Source organism: Ochotona princeps, unplaced genomic scaffold, assembly GCF_030435755.1.
Source record: "Ochotona princeps isolate mOchPri1 unplaced genomic scaffold, mOchPri1.hap1 HAP1_SCAFFOLD_3847, whole genome shotgun sequence".
Lineage (NCBI taxonomy): Eukaryota > Metazoa > Chordata > Mammalia > Lagomorpha > Ochotonidae > Ochotona > Ochotona princeps.
Window position 1 is genome coordinate 5428 of NW_026700487.1, and position 18045 is coordinate 23472.

The window sequence follows — 18045 nt, forward strand, 5'->3', positions numbered from 1 at the left end:
GGAGGCGAACAGGGGGTGTCTGGCAGTAATTCCAGATCCTCAGTGGGGTGGGGGTGTCGGCGGAGCAGGATCGGACCTTACTGGCGGCGGCGACCTGGGGTCCCAGCCTTTTCCTACAAGACGCCGTCGGGGTCCCCGGGGCCGTGGTGGAAGTGGTGGTGACAGGAGCGAGAGAGATAGCCGTTTTGGGGAGCGGGCCGGTGCCGTGACTCCCCCGCCTCTGCCACCTGCGCTCCTCCAGCGCCCCACGGCCAGGACCGTGGGCCGGGGGCGGCGCCGGGGCCCGGGTAAGCCGCGCTCCGCCCTCGGCGCCGCCCCAGCCCCGCCCCCGGCCCCGCGCCGGGCCGAGCCGTCCGCGGCGGGAGAGCGCGCGCCGTGGAGAGCCGCTCCGATCTCCCCGGCCCCGCGCGCCGCCGTCCCGGGGAGCCCCGCGCCGTCCGCCCGCCCAGGCCGCCCGCGTGCCGTCCGTGCGCCCCTGCGTCCCCGGAGCCGCCGGCCGTCCAGGGCACCCCGAGCCCCAGCCCCAGCCCCCCCAACGCCGGGCCCGGGATGGCCGCAGCCCGCGGCTGAGCGAACCCGGGCGGAGGGGGGGTGCCCCCATGGGCCGGCCCGGGCCGCGCACCCCCCGCGGCCGCCTCCTCCGGCCGGGGCTCCCCTCGGGCGCCGCGGGCCCTGGCGGCCCGGATGGCGGTCGCGGCGGCAGGGGCAGGGGCTGGGGCCGGCGCGGCCGCCACTAACGGGTAGCCCCGCGCCCGGAGCAGGTAAGCCAGGGACAGGGGGGTGGGGGAGCTGGGGGTGCGCAGGGGACCGGCGAGAGCGCACGACCAGCCCTGCGGACCAACCAACGGGGGGGCTAGGCGGAGGCGCCAGACTCCCGGAGGACCAGTAGCTCCAGCTGCTGCTTCTGATCCGGAGCAGGCGGGCGAAGGCGGGTGGGGTCGCAGCGGAGGGGAGGTGCGGGGGTGCGGAGACAGGTCCACGGTGCGCGGAGGCCCATCCCGGGCGCCTCTGCCAGCCCCGGGGTGTCCCTGCCCGACGGGACGGGCGCGCCTCTGCCGCGCCGGACCCCCCACGTGCGCTTCCCGGGCGGGCTGGAAGCGGGGGGCCCGCCGGCACCCCACCCCCGTCCCCGCAGCCTCCAAGGAAGGCGAGAGCGGGACTCCCCCCCACCCCACCCCACCCCGTTGGGCCTCGGCGTCTGCTGTGTGCGCGGGGCAGAGGCGGACCCCGACCCCGCGGACCCCGGCCGGGGGCTGCCGTCGCGGCCCAGCGGCTCTCCCAAGTAAACATCTGTCAGCGGCGCGCTCCGGCCGCCTGCCCTGCGCGCCGCCGCCGCCGGGGACACCGTGTCCTCCGGTAAGGGCCGGGCCCTCTCGGCTACTGGGGCGGCCCGCTCAGCCACAAGAGGGCGTGAACCCCTCTGGGGAGGTGGAGGGATCCCCGAAGAGCCAAGACTGGCCTGGGAGGGGGCCACACTGTGCCCGTCTCCCCTGCTTTGCTTAATTTTTTTTTTTTCCTTTTAGCAAAGGCGACCTTGACTGGGGGTGGGACTGACTTTGTGCCCAGCGGTCAGGGAAGTATTGGTGCAACACGCCCCCCCCCCCCGTCTTGGGGTGCCGGGGCGCAGCAGCCTGTTCTGGGGGGTGAGGCGGGGGCCACCTGTAAGGCTGAAGGACCCTGCCTGTCCCACTGGCTCCCTGCGAGAAACTTGCCGGACACCCTTTGTGTGCCAATGCCTCAGGGGGCTGAGCTGCCCCAGTGAGCATGAGGGCGGGTGGGCGGGGATCCTTGCGACACCCCCTCTCCCAGCTTCCTTCCGGGTGGCCCAAGTAGCCCCACCTCCAAGAGCTGCTTGGTAGTGGGGGTGTTGCGGAAAGAAAATCAAACAGTCCCCCTGCCGCTGTGGTATCTGGGGATCCCCACATGGGGCACAGTCCCAGTGCCCCCAAAGGTTTGTGGCAACAGGAGGACAGGTACCAGGGAGAGGAGCCCTGGGGGTGGGAGGAGCATGAAGGAGAGGCCCCAGGCACTGGGGCTGGGAGGGATGAATAGGAGTTTTCTGGTTCCCGGTTGCAGGAGATGGCACAGCTGGGGGTTGCTGCCACCATCAACGGCCCCTGGTGAGTGGGGACAGGCTGTTCTAGAAGGCTGGCAGGGGGAGCCTGGGCTGGGGCACATGAGGAATGGGGTGTCCTGGGAGGCCAGGGCTGGAAGCTTGAACGCATCTGTGGCTGGGCTGTTCTTGCTGAGGGTCCCTGAGGGCCTTCCCTCAGCACCCCGGCAGGTGCAGGCCAGGGGGGCGTCCTGGCCCCGGAGGGGATGTTGTTGGGGAGGTCTTGATCTGCCCAGCGAGGACCTCTGGAACCCAGTTGTGTGCGTGTGTGCCAGACCCTGGGTGGCAAAGACGCGGGCGGTTGGACAAGAGCTGGTGCCTGCCGCAGCAGGGCCGGGGCCCACCCAGGGGACGCCTCACGTGGCCTGCGTTGCATAACATGCCAGGGGACCTGACTCCAGGGGGCTAGCAGAGGTGACTCAGGGAGCCACGGTAGGGGGGCGCGAGGGTGGCCGGACTCTGGGCTGTGTGCGCGGCCCCAGCCCACGCCTCCCGGCCGGCTTCCTGCCATGCCCTCCCGGCTGCCGTCGGAGAAGCTCTGCTCGTCTTTCTCGAGCCGCCTGCCATCCGGGCCCTGTGCCAGCAGCTCAGCCGTGCCAGGCCTCATTAGGTTGATCCTGTCATCTCCCCCCTACCCCACCCCCCGCCCCAGACACCTGCGTGGCCAGCCCTGGGGCCAGCTCGGTCAGCCAGACTCGCCTGGTGCGGCCGAGGTGAGGATTTTGTGCAATGAGTACAGCCACCATGGCAGCGGGTCCGAGACTCCGGCAGCCCGGCCACCCAGGGGCACGCACATGTACCTATACATACGAACACACACATGCCGGCACACGTGTGCTCCACAGACTTGCTGGTCTCCAGGCGCCTTAGCCCCACCCCTGCCCCAAATTTCCCAGATCTCACCTGCCACATGCCATCTTCCTGCTCCTCCTGCTCGGCGAAGCCCTCTGGCGTGCCAGCTGATCACCGCGGCTTTGTGGTGCTTGCACTGCCAACAGTGGAATGGCCCTGTTTGTTTCGTCCCCTTAATATCTGCCTCCTCTCCCCACTCCACCGCCAAGAGGTCACTGGCCCCTGAGTTCCCTGCCGACCCCCTCTCCCTCTCGGCACACAGCCGGGTACTCGGCAGGTACGTGCTGGGGACAGAACCCAGAACCCCGACCGGCACATGGGGTTTCTGGCTGGGTGTCACCCCACTGTCTCTCTCTCCCTTCCGGGGCTCCCAGGGAGTAGATGTGGAGTCAGAACCCTCCCCCACTAGCTCAGCCCCCGGTTGCTGTGTGCCCTCCGGCAACACACTCGAGGTCTCTGAGCCTGTTTTCTTGCATGGGAGACAGAAGTGATGGGGCGGCACCTTCCACAGGGACACTGGGAGGGGACGATACCAGGAAAGCACCTAGTACAGCCGGGATGGCTGGAAGGAACGTGACTAAGGGAGTGGCACATGAGGTGGAGTACCCAGTTCGAATCCCGGCTCCTCCATGCCTCCACTATAGCTAACCCGCTAATGTGTACCCTGGGGAGTAGCAGGCGATGGCTCGAGTGCCTGGGAGAGCCGATGGAGCTCCGGGCTCCTGGAGTTCGCCTGGCCGGGCCCTGGCTGAAGCAGGTGTTTGGGGAGGGAGCCAGCGGCCGGGCTGCCTTTTAAATAATTAAGCCAAATCATTTTTAAACAGACCCGAATGTGGAAGAGGGTGGTATTGACAGTGGATCTTTGGGGGTGGCCGGGAGCTTTTCCTTTTCGCCTGCGTGTCTACCCCAGCCCCTGAATGTCCTCCACACGACACGGGGGTGGCTTGGCCCGGGTGCCTGCTGGGACTGTGCGACACAGGTACCATGGGCCTCCCAGCCGTGCTCCCCTTGGCGAGCAGCGCTGTCCCAGCTGTCCCTCCTCCCCAGCCAACAACAGGTCTAGCGGGCGGGCGGGCAGTACTGAGCTTTGTTCCACAGCCCTGGCCCGCACAGAGCGACCCCCAGGCCGGCCCCCAGCCCCAGCCTGGGAACAGCTGTGGCTGCCACATGTTCCTGGTTTGCCCCAGATGTGTGTCGCGGCGCCCAAGCCGCCCTACCCCACCCCTCCATGGGCGGGGCTGGCCCCAGGGCCCTGGTGGGGTGGGGGGAAGGGAGTGTGGCCTTCCTGTGGGCTGTGCACTTGGCTGCTTGATTCACGGGGACACTGAGTCTGACCTCCGGTGGGGACAACTCCCACCCCTTGTGGGGCCTCAGTTTCCCCATTGGTGGGAGCCAACCCCTTCCCACCGAGGCAACGTGGGGAACCCAGAACCCGAGGGAAGAGAGGGTGCCCTCTGCTGTTTCACTTGCACACACTGAGAAATAGGCCGACAGAGAGAGGTGCAGCCCCTCCCCGCCCCCAGGTCTCCACTGACAATACCCCTCACACCTAGGCCACCCCTGCTGCCCCACAGCGATGGAACCCTGAGTTGCAGGGGTGAAGAGGAGGACCCCCCCCCCGCCCACTAGCTGAGCCCCTGCTGTCCCTGGAGGGCTCCCTCGTGGAGGGGCTTGAGAGATGGGGCGTCGCAGCATGTGTAGGAGTTGTCTTAATTCCTGGAAGACAGAACCAGGCTCTCTGTGTCCGAGAAGTGTGGGTGGCACCCGCGCCGTCGGCAGGAGCGGTCCTGGGCCAGGCAGCGTCCTCTTTGTTACCCTGGGCAGGCTGGGCCTATGCAGCTTCCTGCCGCCAGCGGCCCCACCTGCGGGGCTGGGGCAGCCGTGCACCTGTGTGTGTGCCCGTGGCTGGAAGAAGCAGGTGGCAGGCGGGGGGCTAGGGGTGTCCCTGAGCTGCCCCCGCCAGGCTGAGCGTCCGCAGGCTGTGCCTTCCTTCTGCCTGCAAATGCCCTGGTCTGTGGGCATGGCGGCGGGCCAGGGGCGTGAGGGGGGCTCTTGTTGGGTGGACACGTGTGTGGCAGTGCCCGAGTCGTGAATCAGATGGCATGAGAGTGCCCGGGGGCGTGCCCCCTGCACACGTGACCGTACAGTTCGGGTGCCCGGGCCCTCCGCCACCCCCACGTCGCCCCTCCCGGTTGGTCCCGGTCAGGCGGTTTGTGCAGAGACAAACCAGTCGGGTGGCCCCCATACAGAAAGCTCATTGTTAGCGCTGCCTTATCAATGGCACCTGCCGAGAGGGGGCCCACACCCCCCTCCCCTGCTTTCCTGCCACCCCCACTGGAGCTGGGGAGGGGGGTCCTCCTGCAGTGTCAAAGGCCACTGGGGACTCTGTCACACACTCAGCCCCCTGCAGAGATGGCCAGCCCGAACCTGCGGCTACCTCTGTCTTCACGGGGAAACCGAGGCACGCCCCCTCCACAAGTCAGGTGCTGAACTAGGGAGGTCTGGCTCCTGGTTCCGGGCCTCAGTCTTTCCACCCATAAGATGGGGCTGTGGGTGTGTCCTGCTCCTGGGGACCCCTGTGAGCTTGCCTGGGTTCCTTCGGAGCTGGGTGTGCGAAGTGGGGGGTTGCAAATGACTCCGGTTGCGGGGGGCGGGGCAAAGCTGACTGCACAGGCCCTGAAGCTCCTGCCCACCACCCCTCCTCCCATCCCTCCCTGCTCCAGCCCCAGGGGTCTCCCTGCTGCTCTGCCATCAAATGCTGTGGACACTGTCCTGCTCCAGGGCTTTACACATCCCAGCCCGGTCCGCCCCACCCCCAACGCCGTTTTTGCCTTCACTGTGCACGCATGCACTGCAAACCTCCTAGGCCCTGGTGAACTGGCTTGGTTCTCACCAGATGCCCCTGTGCCCCTGGGCTGGCTGGGACTTTGCTCCTGCGTACCCCCTCCTCCCGGTGGACGCCCACAGCACTAAGGGCCGTCGGTGCAGGGGTGGGGTAGGGAGTGCGTTTTTTAGCACAGCGACCAGAAGACCCCTGCACCCCACGTTGGAGTGTCCGGGGTTCCAGGCCCAGTCACTCATGGCAGGCCTGGATGGAGCTGCAGGCCACAGGTGGGAGAGCTCCCCACCTTGCAGATAAATAAACCGAATAGAAAAAAAATATTTAAAAGAATTCTAGCTCCCCCTTCCCAGGGTCTCCTGTGGCTTCGGGGCCCCTGAGCAAGTCCTTGTTCATGTTTTCAGTCTCCCCTAACTTTGTCCAAACAAGTGTCCAGCCTGCGGGCTGGGACTGGCCTGGTAACCAGAGGCGTTTAATAAATGCCTCCTGTGGCTGCCTGGGGTGTTGTTTCTGCAGTCCGCGGGCCATGCGTGGGGAGACAGGCAGCTCCAGCTCCCGGCACCCGCAGACAGCTGGTGTGCAAAGGAGGACGCACCCGTTTGGCTGCGGCTGCATTGCAAGCTGAGCGCTCGCTCCGCGCGCCGGGAGGTGCGCGCATGGGGGTACCCGGCGACCCCGCAGGGCCCAGCCCCGGCGGCACAGCGCGCGCGCCCAGGCTTCCCAGCTCCGCGTGTAAATGTTTACACCGGGCCGGCCGCCAGGCTCCGAGGGCCGACACCACACCAGGCGGCCAGGCGGGGAATGTAAACGGGCTGGGGCGGCGGGTGTCCCCCCCCCCCCCCGCCCGGCTCGGCTGGGGTGAACACCCACTGTGTGCGCCATGCGCCCGTGGCCCCAGAGATCCTCATGGCCTGGGGTGGGGAGCGGGTGCGGTGGGAACCGCCGTTGGCCTGGGGATGTGGGAGGTGGGCAGGGCATCAGTGTATCTGAGGACGTGAGCCCAGACGGGCGGGAAGTCACTCAGGGACACCCGTGGGTGCAGCCCCGGGGCTTCCCGACCGGCCCTGGTCCCACAGTGCCACCTGCTGGGAATGGCCCCAGCCGCTGCTGTCCCTCTTCCCTCTGGCCCCTGGGCAGCAGCCTTCCCTGCCGCCGTCCTGCCCCAGCCTGCTGCTTTAGCACGGGCAGTACCCCGTGTCCTTGGTTCCTCTGGGCCCCCCAGGTGAGGCGGCTGCCTTGGCCCTGACACACCAGGGGGTACCCATTTCCCCCACGTGCCTCTTGAGCTCCCAGCAGCGGGCCAGGGCTGGGGTGATGGAGGGGAGGGTGGGTGGGCACACGCTGATGCCCTGCCGTGCCCACAGGCCCAGCATGCAGCGCTGGAAGGCGGCAGCCGTGGCCTGGGTGTTCTGCAGCTCAATGCTAACGATCTGGATGTGCCGGGACGGCCTCACGCCTGCGCTGGCCCCGCTGCGCCGCCCGCCTCGCAACCTGGACGCCCGGATTGCCCGCCTGGCTCAGTGTAAGCTCTACGCCCCTCCCTCCCCTGTCCCTTCGCAGGGCGTTTTTTGGAACGGAATGGGGGTGGAGAGAAGGTACAGCCTTGGGGGTTGAGGTAGGGGGTGGCTGTGGGAACTGGGGTCTCCCCCAGGCACGGCTGTCACAAGGAATTAGGCTGCAGTCCCCAAGGGGCCGCATGGAGGGAGATTAGGCACTGGGCACCGGGCCCGGGCGGCCCCCACAGCACAGCGGAGGTGGTGGACGGAAAGGCCCCCCGGGGGCCCATGAGAGACTGAGGGGGAGAGAGGCCAGTTTGTGGAAATGCCCCCTCCCTAAGGAGGTGCAGCCTTGGCCCAGCTACCCATCCAGCCTGGTAGAGGTCTTGCAGGATGAGGCAGGGAGGGGGGTGAAACCGCACGCGCACACGTGGGATGCCCACGCACGTCCAGGCCTGCCCCGCCGGCTCACACACAATTCCCTTTTCTTGTCCTCACAGTGGACAAGGGTGCCCCCGGGCGCCAGCTCCACTTCCTTCCCCTTACCCCCCACCCCAAGCACTTCCTATGACAGTGTGGAGGAGGGGGGCCCCAGGAGGCAGGGGCAGACCTGCCAGGAGAGGAGTGTGCGTGTGTGTGTGTGTGTGTGTGCGTGTGTGGCCTGGAGGGACACCTCCATGTGACCTCACCACCCCAGCCAGCCAGCTGTGCCTGGGCTGGGAGTGGGAAGGCAGGCCATTGTTGGGTGGGGGGCATCCCAAGGTGGGTGGGCTGGCCAGAGGAGAGGCGGGGGGGGGCAGTCCTCGATGGCATAGGAGCTACACTGAGAAAAATTACATCTGAGGGATGGCCAGGGTCCCCCCCAGTGTTCCCTGGGCCCCCCACCCTGCATGTCACCCTTCATGCCAACAAGAGACAATCCCGACACCCCATGGTCCACTCTGTCAGTTAGGATGGGGAACAGTGGGGGGCTGCGTGGGAGACACTGAGAACTCGGGGTGTGTGTGTGGAAGCACAGCCAGGTCCCCCCTCAGCCTGGGGGTGTCTGGCTTGTGAGCCCACCCACTTGGGGTGCGCACTGATGGCCTTGGTGAGCTTGGTTGTCACAGAGAGGGTCCTGGGGTGCGCACAGAGTGACTTGGTTCCATGGTGAGGGGCCTGGGGTGCGCACCGACGGGCATGGCGGGCTTGGTTCCACAGTGAGGGGCCTGGAGCACACACGGAGGAGCTTGGTTCTGCAGGGAGGGGCCTGGGGCGCACTCTGATGGGGTTGGTTCCAAAGCTAGGGGTCTGGGGTGCACACTGACAGGCATGGTGAGCTTGGTTCCACTGTGCGGGACCTGGGGGGTGCACCGACGGGCATGGTGAGCTTGGTTCCACTGTGAGGGGCCTGGGGCGTGCACCGACGGGCATGGTGAGCTTGGTTCCACTGTGAGGGGCCTGGGGCACACACTGACGGGCATGGTGGGCATGGTGAGCTTGATGTCATGGAGAGGGGCATGGGCGCACACCGATGTGCATGGTGAGCTTGTTACCATGGAGAGGGCCCTGGGGCACGCACCAACAGGCATGGTGAGCTTGGTGCCATGGAGAGGGGTCTGGGCACACATGGAGGGCCCTGGGGCGCGCACCGACGGGCTTGGTGAGCTTGTTACCATGGAGAGGGGCCTGGGGCGCGCACCGACAGGCATGGTGCCATGGAGAGGGCCCTGGGGCGCGCACTGACGGGCCTGGCGGGTCTGGTGCCGTGGAGAGGGGCCTGGGGCGCACCGACGGGCCTGGCTACCCCGCTGAGTCCCCTCACCGTTCTGACTGACTCTCTCTTCCCCCGCAGACCGGGCCTTGCTGCAGGGCGCGCCGGACGCCGTGGAGCTGACCCCCTGGGCGGGCCGAGCTCCGGGTCCTCGCCGTCGGACAGGGCCTCGGCGGCGGCGCGCACGTGCGCGTACCCGGCCGTGCGGCCTGCGCGAACTCGAGGTGCGCGTGAGCGAGCTGGGCCTGGGCTATACGTCGGACGAGACGGTGCTGTTCCGCTACTGCGCAGGCGCCTGCGAGGCCGCCACGCGCGTCTACGACCTGGGCCTGCGGCGCCTGCGCCAACGGCGGCGCGTGCGGCGCGAGCGGGTGCGCGCGCAGCCCTGCTGCCGCCCGACGGCCTACGAGGACGAAGTGTCCTTCCTGGACGTGCACAGCCGCTACCACACGGTGCGCGAGCTGTCGGCGCGCGAGTGCGCCTGCGTGTGACCCTACCTCACGTGGCGGGGGGGGCCCCCCGACGGCGACGGCGGCGGCGGCGGCGGCGGCACCAGCTTCCGCCCCGACCCTTCGACGACGGACTGCGCGTGCGTGGCCTCCTCCGACTCCTCCTCCCTCTTCTTCTTACCCACCCACAGCCCTGGGCGGAACTCTCGCGTGAACTGCCTTGAGAGAAATAAAAGCGCGGGAAGGCGGGCTTCGTGCGTCAGTCACTCGCAGAGTGGGATGGGGACACATCAGGGTGTCGTCCCTCGTCCCTCGGGGTCCTCGGGGTCCCCGGGGTCGACGGGGAGGGAGGAACAGACGTGGCCCTCTTCGTGGGGGCGCACGGGAGAAGGACGGGGTGCAGGGGTGGCAGTCGGCCGGGTCCTGTCCCCCTGCCTGCGTGGCCCCCCACCCCGGAGCCGCTGGTGGGGGTGTTGGGGGGCACGCGGTCAGCCTCCACCACCAGGGTGAAAACCAAGCCGTGTGTTCTCCTTTTCGAGGCTAAAAATACCCTCTCCCCCCGCCCGCCCAGGCCCCGGCGGGGACAGCTCCGGAGCCGGCGCCTGCCCAGGGGGGTGCGGAGAGGAGTCCCCGGGGGCCTGGGTCCATAAAAGCCCTTGGCCGCGGCCTGCGAGGGAGGGGATTTATGACGAGGCCCCGGGCAAGCTCTGCCGTGCAATGTTTAGATTTGCCCGCCGTGTCACCTTGATGCTGGGCAGGCCCTAGGCTGCAGGGGGGGTGGGGCTGGGGTGGGGGTGGGCGCGGCAGGTGCCCGGGCCTGGGGATGGGAGGAGAGCTGCACCCCTTACGTCCAGTGCACCGTCCCACTCCTCAAAAGGGTGTCCGCAGGGCATGGTCTTCCCCTCTGGGACCACTGTCCCAGCTTCAGCCCCACTGGCTCTCCACTCCCCATCCTGGGCTGCAGCTGGACACATTGCAAGGCAGCTGACAGGCAGGACTTCCACGGGGTGGGGTGGGGTGGGGTGGGGGTTCCAGGAGCAGTGCCAGGCTGCAGCCCGTGAGTGGGTGGTCGGCGTGGCCATGCCTGGCTGGGGCCCCTGCCGCCCCTAAAGGGAGGTTGTGTGTGTGTGTGTGTGTGTGTGTGTGTGTGTTCCTAGTCCAGGAAGCTGACTCAGCCCCCCGCCCGCGGCAGGCGCTGCAGAGGCCCAACGTGCTGCTGTGTGTGCGGGCCCCAGTTGCCCCGTTCTAGGTCAGGGAAGCAGCCCAGTCCGGGACACACAGCTGGGAATGGGGTGCTGGGCTTTGTGGCCCCCTGTGCTGCCCCTGCGTGTCCCCCCTAGGGTCTCCCAACCTCAGGGCACCAGCCAGCCCACCAACTGCATGACATAGATACAACTGCCCCGCGTTCTATGAAAGGGTTGCAGCTGCACCCGAGAGGGGTCCTGAGTGGGGCGGGGTACCAGCCATGGCCTGGCCGTCACAGCCATGCGTGTCCTGGGGACCCCCTACCCCCTGAGTGCATGCGCGCCCGTGTGCGTGCACACACACACACACACACACACAGGTGAAGGAGACACTGCTGGTTTCCGAATAGGCCACACCCACAGTGCTGCAGACACGATGGACTTGATCCTGTTGGTCTGGGGTCTTCATTGCCACTGGACACTGACTTGTGAGGTGTGGGGGGGGGCTTCCCTGCCTCTCCCGCTCCATCCCTCGCTGCCACTCATCTGTGACAAGCCCTGGGTGCCAGAAGCACCGTGGGGGGTTAAGAACTGGATTGCGGTCAGTTGACCTTCTAGTATTTTCCAGCAGAGGCTGCTGGCCAGGCTGGACCCAGGGGCAGAGTCCCAGGCAAATCAGACCACCCCCTGCACACGCCTAGCCCGCTGTGGGGCGGCCCGCTCCCAAGTCCCCAAACCCCAGGGCCCCTCAAGTGAACCAGGCGGCAATACTGGGCACCGCCTGGTATCTGGTTTCTTGCTGCAGGTGCCAGCAGGCCTTGCAGAAGTACAGGGCCCAGCTCCCCAGGCCAGGCCTCAGCATCTCCCGCCAGCGGAAGTAGCTCAGGTAGCGGGCAGGGTCCCGGTCCAGGGCCTGCAGGTGCTGGGCCAGCTCCTTGGGGCTGCCGAAGTCATCAACGTGGATGAAGGCGTCGGGTGGCAGGAAGCGTTCGTAGCTGCTCCGGCTGGGGCCCAGCACCACGGGCACGGCCCCGGCCAGCAGTGCATTCTTCCACAGTTTCTCGGTGATGTAGTCAGGATGCTGGGAGTTCTCGAAGGCCAGATAGAACTTGTAGCGGCTCAGGGTCTCCATCATGGAGGCCTGGGGCAGTGACTGGTGGCCAGCGCCAAACACATGCACGGGGAGGTGGGCGCGAAGTTCCTGGTAGTATTTCACCCTGGCTGACTTTGGCTGCCAGTTGGACACCGCCCAGGCCACCAGCTCCGTCTTGGCTGACAGGTTGACCTGCTCTGCAGCGGTGGGGGCATCCGGCCAGGGTTCGAGCCAGCCGTAGGGTGTGAAGATGTCCGAGTCGCTGCGGTAGGACATGGTCAAGTTAAAGTAGCCGTCCAGGGCCTGTAGGTGCCTGCAGTTGCTGGGGGACTCGAGGCTGAACCAGACCCAGCGCTGTCCGGCTGGCCGCGGGGACGGCGGAAGCTGCCTTTGGGGCTGCGCGCTAACCTCCCGGTGATGTACAATGACGGCATCCGCCCGCTGGTACACACTACGGTTAGCGGTCAGTTCGCAGTCATCTGCACTGGGCCGCAGGGTCGAGCAGCGGACCAGTTTCACAGGTCGGTTGAAAGGCCAGCTCCATAGCAGGACCACCAGGGGCCGGCGGCTGGAGGCATTGGGGGAGATGGTGTCTGGATCCAGTGCCGTGAACGTGCTGGGGCTCTCACGGACCACACGCATGTAGGAGAACAAACACACAGCCAGACACAGCTGCAGCAGCAGCAGCCCCGGGAGGTGCCGGCACCAGAGACGCTGTAGCTGGGGCCTGCCGAGCGGCTCCATGGGTCAGTGCGGCCCCAGCTGGACACACACGAGGGCCTGGAAGCCACCTGCAGGATGCCTCGTCCCAAGGCCAAGCGACTGGCCGTCCAGCAGTAGGGACGGCAGAGGTTGAAGGCTTCCTGGCTCCTGGGCAACAAGACTTCTGTACCCGGGAGACCCTAGAGCGGCCCGGCCTGGGAAGACGGGCGGGAGCCAAGAGATGGCCTGTGAGGGACACGCCTGCCCAGGAGGGGCTTTGAAGGTCACAGAAGAGTTCTCCCGGCGTAGGAGTGGGCGCCGTGGCCAGAGATGCTGGAGGTGGGCGGGAGAAAGAGAGAGAGAATATGGGTGAGTGCCTGGCCAGCGCAGGAGGCTCAGGCCTGCCAGCTGGGACTCAGTGACTTGATGAGTGAGGACTGGCTCCCCCTGGCCCCATGGCAGCACCAAGACATGCCCTGCCACCTCCCCCCTCACAGGGGACGAAAGCTGGGGGAGAGGTGGGATGGGCAGGAGGGAGATTGGACCCCCCCATCCCCGGTGCAAAGCCAGAGAAAGGCTGGAGCCGTCTGGGGAATGGGACAAAGAGAAGCTTCCAGAAGATGCTAGGGCATGTCCCAGAGGTGCATGGCAGACACCAGCCAGTAGGGGTGGGCAGCTAGGAGGGTCTCTCTCAGATAGCACCTGGTGGGGGGCACTACAGACCCCGGCCACTAGGGGGCAGCGTGCCCTGAGCCCTGGCCGGGCCAGTGTCCCTCTGGTCCAGCTCCTGCTAACCCCACGGCTGGCCTCAGCTCCCTGGCGAAGGGCTGCCCGGCTGTGTTCCTCCAGCCTGCCAGAAGGGGAAACTGAGGTGACGGACCCAGACCCCAACCACCCCAGCCCCTCTTAGTGAGAGAATCCACCTGCTAGTAAGTTCACTCCTCAGTTCCCAAGAACAATCTCCCCCCCACCCCGTAGCTAGCAGGGACCCCAGCGTCTCCCCCGGGGTGCGCAGGAGCAGGGGGGAGCTGGGGTTGGAGGCGGGGCCGGGGCTCTCACCCAGGCCCTGCGTTCCCCTGTTGTCACCACCAAACACTTGTCCCCAGTTCAGTGTGTTTGTCTGCCAGCAGCGCCCGCGGGCTTCTGAGCCCTTACCAAACACATGTCCTGAAACACGGGCCAAGTTTACGGTGACTGAACTGTGATGACACCTTCTCTCACTAGGTCTGGGGCAGGTGTTGGGCCAAAGGATTATGCCCGCTGCGTCTACACCACATCCGATTCCAGCTCCCTGCACGTGTGCACCCTGGGAGGCAGGGGCTGGGTCTTTGGCGTCTACACCCGTGTGCCAGGCTTAGATTGAGTTCATGTCCCCCGGGGGCATCTGGAGACTGCGCAGAGGGCAGGAGGTACCTCCCTCTGACCGCCCTCTGTCTCCTATAAAATAAGTAAGTACATAGTTTTAAAAATGGAAAACAATGGGTTCCTCCTTTCCATTAGACACGACTCCATTGTTTTGGTGGGAACCCGCAGCCGCACACTGGCGCCTTCCCCCCAGCTTGCCCAGCCCGAGTCGCGCGGGAGCTTTTCGCTGCTGACTGCACACTGAACTAACCCCTCTGGACATCCAAGATAGAAATAAAATATTCCAATGAGATTAAACGAGCCATTGTCTTTTGTATTGATTTTTTCCAGACTGTAGGCGACGGGGTTTGTGTATGGGAAGAGTGGGAGAGCCTTAGATGGCTTGCCTTTGCTGGCTGTCTCCCCCCATGCATGCCAGGAGCCAGGAGCCTCACGTCACCTTCCCGGGAACGGGGAACTCGGCACTTTGGACGCGGGATGTGGGGGTTTTAAACAACATCTCCATGCTAGACCATCCCATAAAAAAATTCCCTAAGTGATTGGAAAAAAAAAACCCAGTATGTATTTCCTTCAAAACCTAAACCTAGTCTGGCGTTGGGGTGCAGTGGGTTAAACCACCGTTTGCAAGGCCGAAATCCTGTAACATAGTACGTGGGTTTGAATCCCAGCTGCTCTGCTTCCCATCCAGCTCCCTGATAATGCCCCAGCTCCAGGCCCAGCGCAGTAGCCTAGCAGCTAAAGTCCTCACCTTGCATGCCTGGGATCACATATGAGCACCGGTTCTAATCCTGGCAGCCCTGATTCCCATCAGCTCCCTGCTTGTGGCCTGGGAAAGCAGTGGAAGACGGCCCAAAGCCTTGGGACTCTGCACCCGCGTGGGAGACCCGGAAGAGGCTCCAAGCTTTGAATCGGCTCAGCTCCGGCTGTTGTGGCCACTTGGGAAGTGAATCAATGGACAGAAGATCCTCTCTGTCTCTCCTCCTCTCTGCATGTCTGCCTTTCCAATAAAAATAAAATAAACTTAAAAAAAAACAACTATTGTCACCGAGGGTTGGAGTCCTCCTTGCCCTTCAAGAATGGCATGTGAAGCTCTGGCAGCCATGGCGGGCGGAAGCTGGGCGCCCTGGGACGGTGGGCCTGGCATTCCTTGAGCAGCCGACTCGGGGCTGGTCTGCCGCTTGCTGCACCTGCTGGGTGACTTTCTGGGATGGGACAGTGACGTGCCCAGCCAGATGTCCACAGCGCAACTTCCCCAGGGAGCCCCACGTTGGGCGAGCAGGGAGGCGGTCCCGAGGGGGCAGTGCCCACTCTCTTCTTGCCCCGTTTGGCTCCCTGGTTGGTTGCCTGGGGCCAACGTCTCCAAATATTAATGGCCATATGGTAGGGTTCAGGTGAGTCCAGGCTGATCGTTGTACCTTCCAGGACATAATGAGACCTTATCGCTGAAACTTATCATGGGGCAAAGTGTGGAGGGGACAGGAAAATTTGGTCAAGGTAAACCCCACAGCTTTCTCTTTCTTTTTTCGATCTCAGCAAAAACCAGCCGGCAAAAATACCACTGCTCCAACAGCCTTCAGGGTACAGATGCAATGGAACACCCTCCCCCATCAGAAGCTCTTGGAGAAGCAACCGTGGGGGGCAGAGGGAATGGGGGCTTCATCCGGCCCCGGGGGCTTGAGGCACAGCCACCAGAACCTTCCATTCCCTATCCCACCTGGGACCCACTGGCACCTGCGGAGCCGCCTGCCCTGGCTGCCTGAGCCCCGACGGCTCTGGGCTGGCCATCGGGACGGGGATGGAGAGAAAAGCTGAGAAAAGATGTGACACCTGTGCCGCGGAAGCCTTACCTGCTGGCGCTGGCGGGCGGCCGGACTGTCCCACGGAGAATCTGTGGACCCAGCAGCAGGTGGATTTTCCACAGCGGTTGATGGCAAGGCCAGTTGACAAAGGAGGAGGAAGAAGGAAGTGGATGAATAGCCAAGGCTGGCTTCTATCCGGTACTCTACACCTGCCTCTCAACCAGCTGACCCGGGCTGTCTTGACTGGGAATACTCGGGCCACCTTGCGGGAAACTGGAGCCAGCAGGGGTGAGGCCGTGCAGCCTTGGGCACACCCCCGGTGACGGACAACACGTCACTACCGAGAAGGGAGTGCTGGATCTGGGGGCTGGCGAGCAGGATCCATTCATGCTCCTCATCCCTGGATCCCTCATTCAGTCAATCAACAAACAGGGGTTGAGTGCGCAGAAAGCCCACCCGAGCCGGGGAGTACGGTCTTTGGCTGGGCATCCGTGGGGGCTAGCGCTCACCTGGGACTCCTGAACGAGGCGGCTGCTCCCTGGTGGTTGGTGCTAGGTCACTTTCACTGGTTAGCAGTGCTGCTGCTCCGAGCTCAGCCATGGAGAGCCAGTGAAGTGGCTCCTGTCACTAAGGAGGTCCCTGCCCCAGGGCGGTGGCCGAGGCTCGGCTCTGCCTGTTCATCAAGCTCTTTGGTGTGACTCACAGCCAGTCCCTACCCCTGCCCGCTCTCCCATTCTTGGAAGGGCTGAGAGGAATGTTCTGGAAGACGGGTTCAGTGAGAAGATGGCTCTGGCCTCTGCTGATCTCTCTGTGGGCATGGAGCGGGACCATCCACTTTCTGTCCCAAAAGCTGCGCCTGGGAGAGCCCTTGGTGCCGCCTGCAGCTGGCTGATGGCCTGGGTGCCCGGAGGTGCCTGGTGGGCGTCAGTGGAGGGGCCAGAGCGTGTCCACGTGTCACTCATTCCCACGCTGGGATGTCCTTGGTCATGAGTCTTTGATGGCAGCGACGCGGGGTGGGCCCTGAGGGGCACATCTGGGTCTCCCGCTACTGCTGACAGGCACAACGCTGGGCCCTGCAGCCCCGGCTCCTCCTTATTGGGCCTCGCTGGAGGGCTGAGGGAGCGGTGTGGCCCCCAGGGGTCCCCGACACTGGCAACATCAGGGCTGTTCCATCCAGGTGGCCTGTGGGCCAGGCCCGGGGGCTGCCAGGGACTGCAGGTCCATGGAGATCCAGGCTCAGTACCATGAGTTTCCTGGGGACAGGGAAGGTGATCCTGGGCTGAGCTGAGGTAGCTGAGCCGAGCCGTGGTCTGCGCCCGCCCCCAGGCCCTGCTCCTGGGCTGAACCCCAATCCCAGGTGTGTCCTCACTCAGGGTCCTGAGGTGAGAGCCCCACTCAGGACAGGCTGGGACCTTGAGACACCAGGGGAAGTGCTCAGACGGCTTGTACAGTCAGTCGTCGCCTCTTCCTTCTCCAGGTTCCCCTTGGTCCTGCACCTCCCATCATTAAGTTTTATACCCTCAGACCTTAAGTGCTGTAATTGGTCTGGGTGTTTCTGTTTCCCGGTGGTGTCCACCCCTTGTGCTGGCAAGTGGCCAAGGGGGCTAGGTGATCGCCTGACTTTACCGTGTGACATCACACACCCCCAGCCACCTCTGGGGGAGCCTCTGGGGGAGGGGACAGGAGAGGGTTCCTGGAACAGGGTGGGCTCCCAGCCGTGGACTGGCAGTCCTCCAGGCTCTGGGGGAGGCGGCAGGGCAGTCCTCTGTGGGTAACGTTGCTCAGGTGGTCATGAAGGCTCCAGGGCCACCAGAGGACACCATGACCGGGCCCAGTCCTGCTCCCGGTGGGCACTGTGACTGGGCGCTGCCCGAGCCTGCAGGCAAGCCCGGCCTGGCCTCCCAGCCCCTCCCGCCCCATCCTCTCACCACTACCAGGCGGTGGGGAGAGGGGCCCAGGTGTGGGGTGTGGGTGGCAGGTGAGCGATGGGCCCAGGGAGGCAGGCTCAGGCCTGGGGTCACCGGTGGGCCTGGCACAGGCACCGTGGGCCCCCCCACTCCTTCACCTGCTGGAGGGCCCCTCCATCCCCCCAGGCGTCCCTAGGCGTTCACTGCTCAGGTAAGGCAGCTCGGACTTGCAGAAGGCCTGAAGTTCACCAACCCTCGCACCGCGCTCCAGACAGTAACAATTTTCCCCAAGCCTGGAAGGTTCCAGAATGTTCTGGAAGTCCTCCTCTAAAGTCCCAATTGACTTGCATTGCCCGCAAGAGACAGAGCTGCGCTGGCACCCGAGCTCCCGGGACCCCGGAACTCCTGACCCCATGGTTTGGTAGGATACATTTTGCCCTGTGGCAGCCGTGTGGCCTTGAAGGAGTGACACCACTTCTTAGGGCCAGGCCCT

At 65.3% G+C, this 18045-nt stretch overlaps 2 protein-coding genes across 3 annotated transcripts; one reads left to right on the plus strand and one right to left on the minus strand.

Annotated features, from left to right (window-relative positions):
• The first annotated feature begins 368 nt into the window (after positions 1-368).
• On the plus strand, positions 369-9752 carry LOC101523800 (neurturin). The gene is made up of 3 exons (XM_058659821.1): positions 369-761; positions 7169-7326; positions 9135-9752. Exons 2-3 carry the CDS (start codon positions 7176-7178, stop codon positions 9542-9544), a joined length of 561 nt encoding a protein of 186 aa, XP_058515804.1. The 5' UTR covers positions 369-761; positions 7169-7175; the 3' UTR covers positions 9545-9752.
• Positions 9753-11288: 1536 nt separating this feature from the next.
• On the minus strand, positions 11289-15874 carry LOC101523558 (4-galactosyl-N-acetylglucosaminide 3-alpha-L-fucosyltransferase FUT5-like). 2 transcript variants are annotated; one of them, XM_058659820.1, is made up of 2 exons: positions 15694-15874; positions 11289-12681 (listed from the first exon to the last, which is right to left on the minus strand). In XM_058659820.1, exon 2 carries the CDS (start codon positions 12521-12523, stop codon positions 11435-11437), a length of 1089 nt encoding a protein of 362 aa, XP_058515803.1. In that variant the 5' UTR covers positions 12524-12681; positions 15694-15874; the 3' UTR covers positions 11289-11434. The 2 variants fall into 2 exon arrangements, 1 of the variants encoding a protein (XP_058515803.1); XR_009244807.1 differs by lacking the exon at positions 11289-12681 and adding an exon at positions 12774-12814.
• Positions 15875-18045: the final 2171 nt, after the last annotated feature.

Excerpts from the sequence above, each read along its gene's own strand:
- LOC101523800 (XM_058659821.1), top strand. The coding sequence starts at position 7,176 with ATGCAGCGCTGGAAGGCGGCAGCCGTGGCCTGGGTGTTCTGCAGCTCA. Across the intron at positions 7,327-9,134 it reads GATTGCCCGCCTGGCTCAGT|ACCGGGCCTTGCTGCAGGGC; the intron begins GTAAGCTCTACG and ends CTTCCCCCGCAG.
- LOC101523558 (XM_058659820.1), bottom strand. The coding sequence starts at position 12,523 with ATGGAGCCGCTCGGCAGGCCCCAGCTACAGCGTCTCTGGTGCCGGCAC.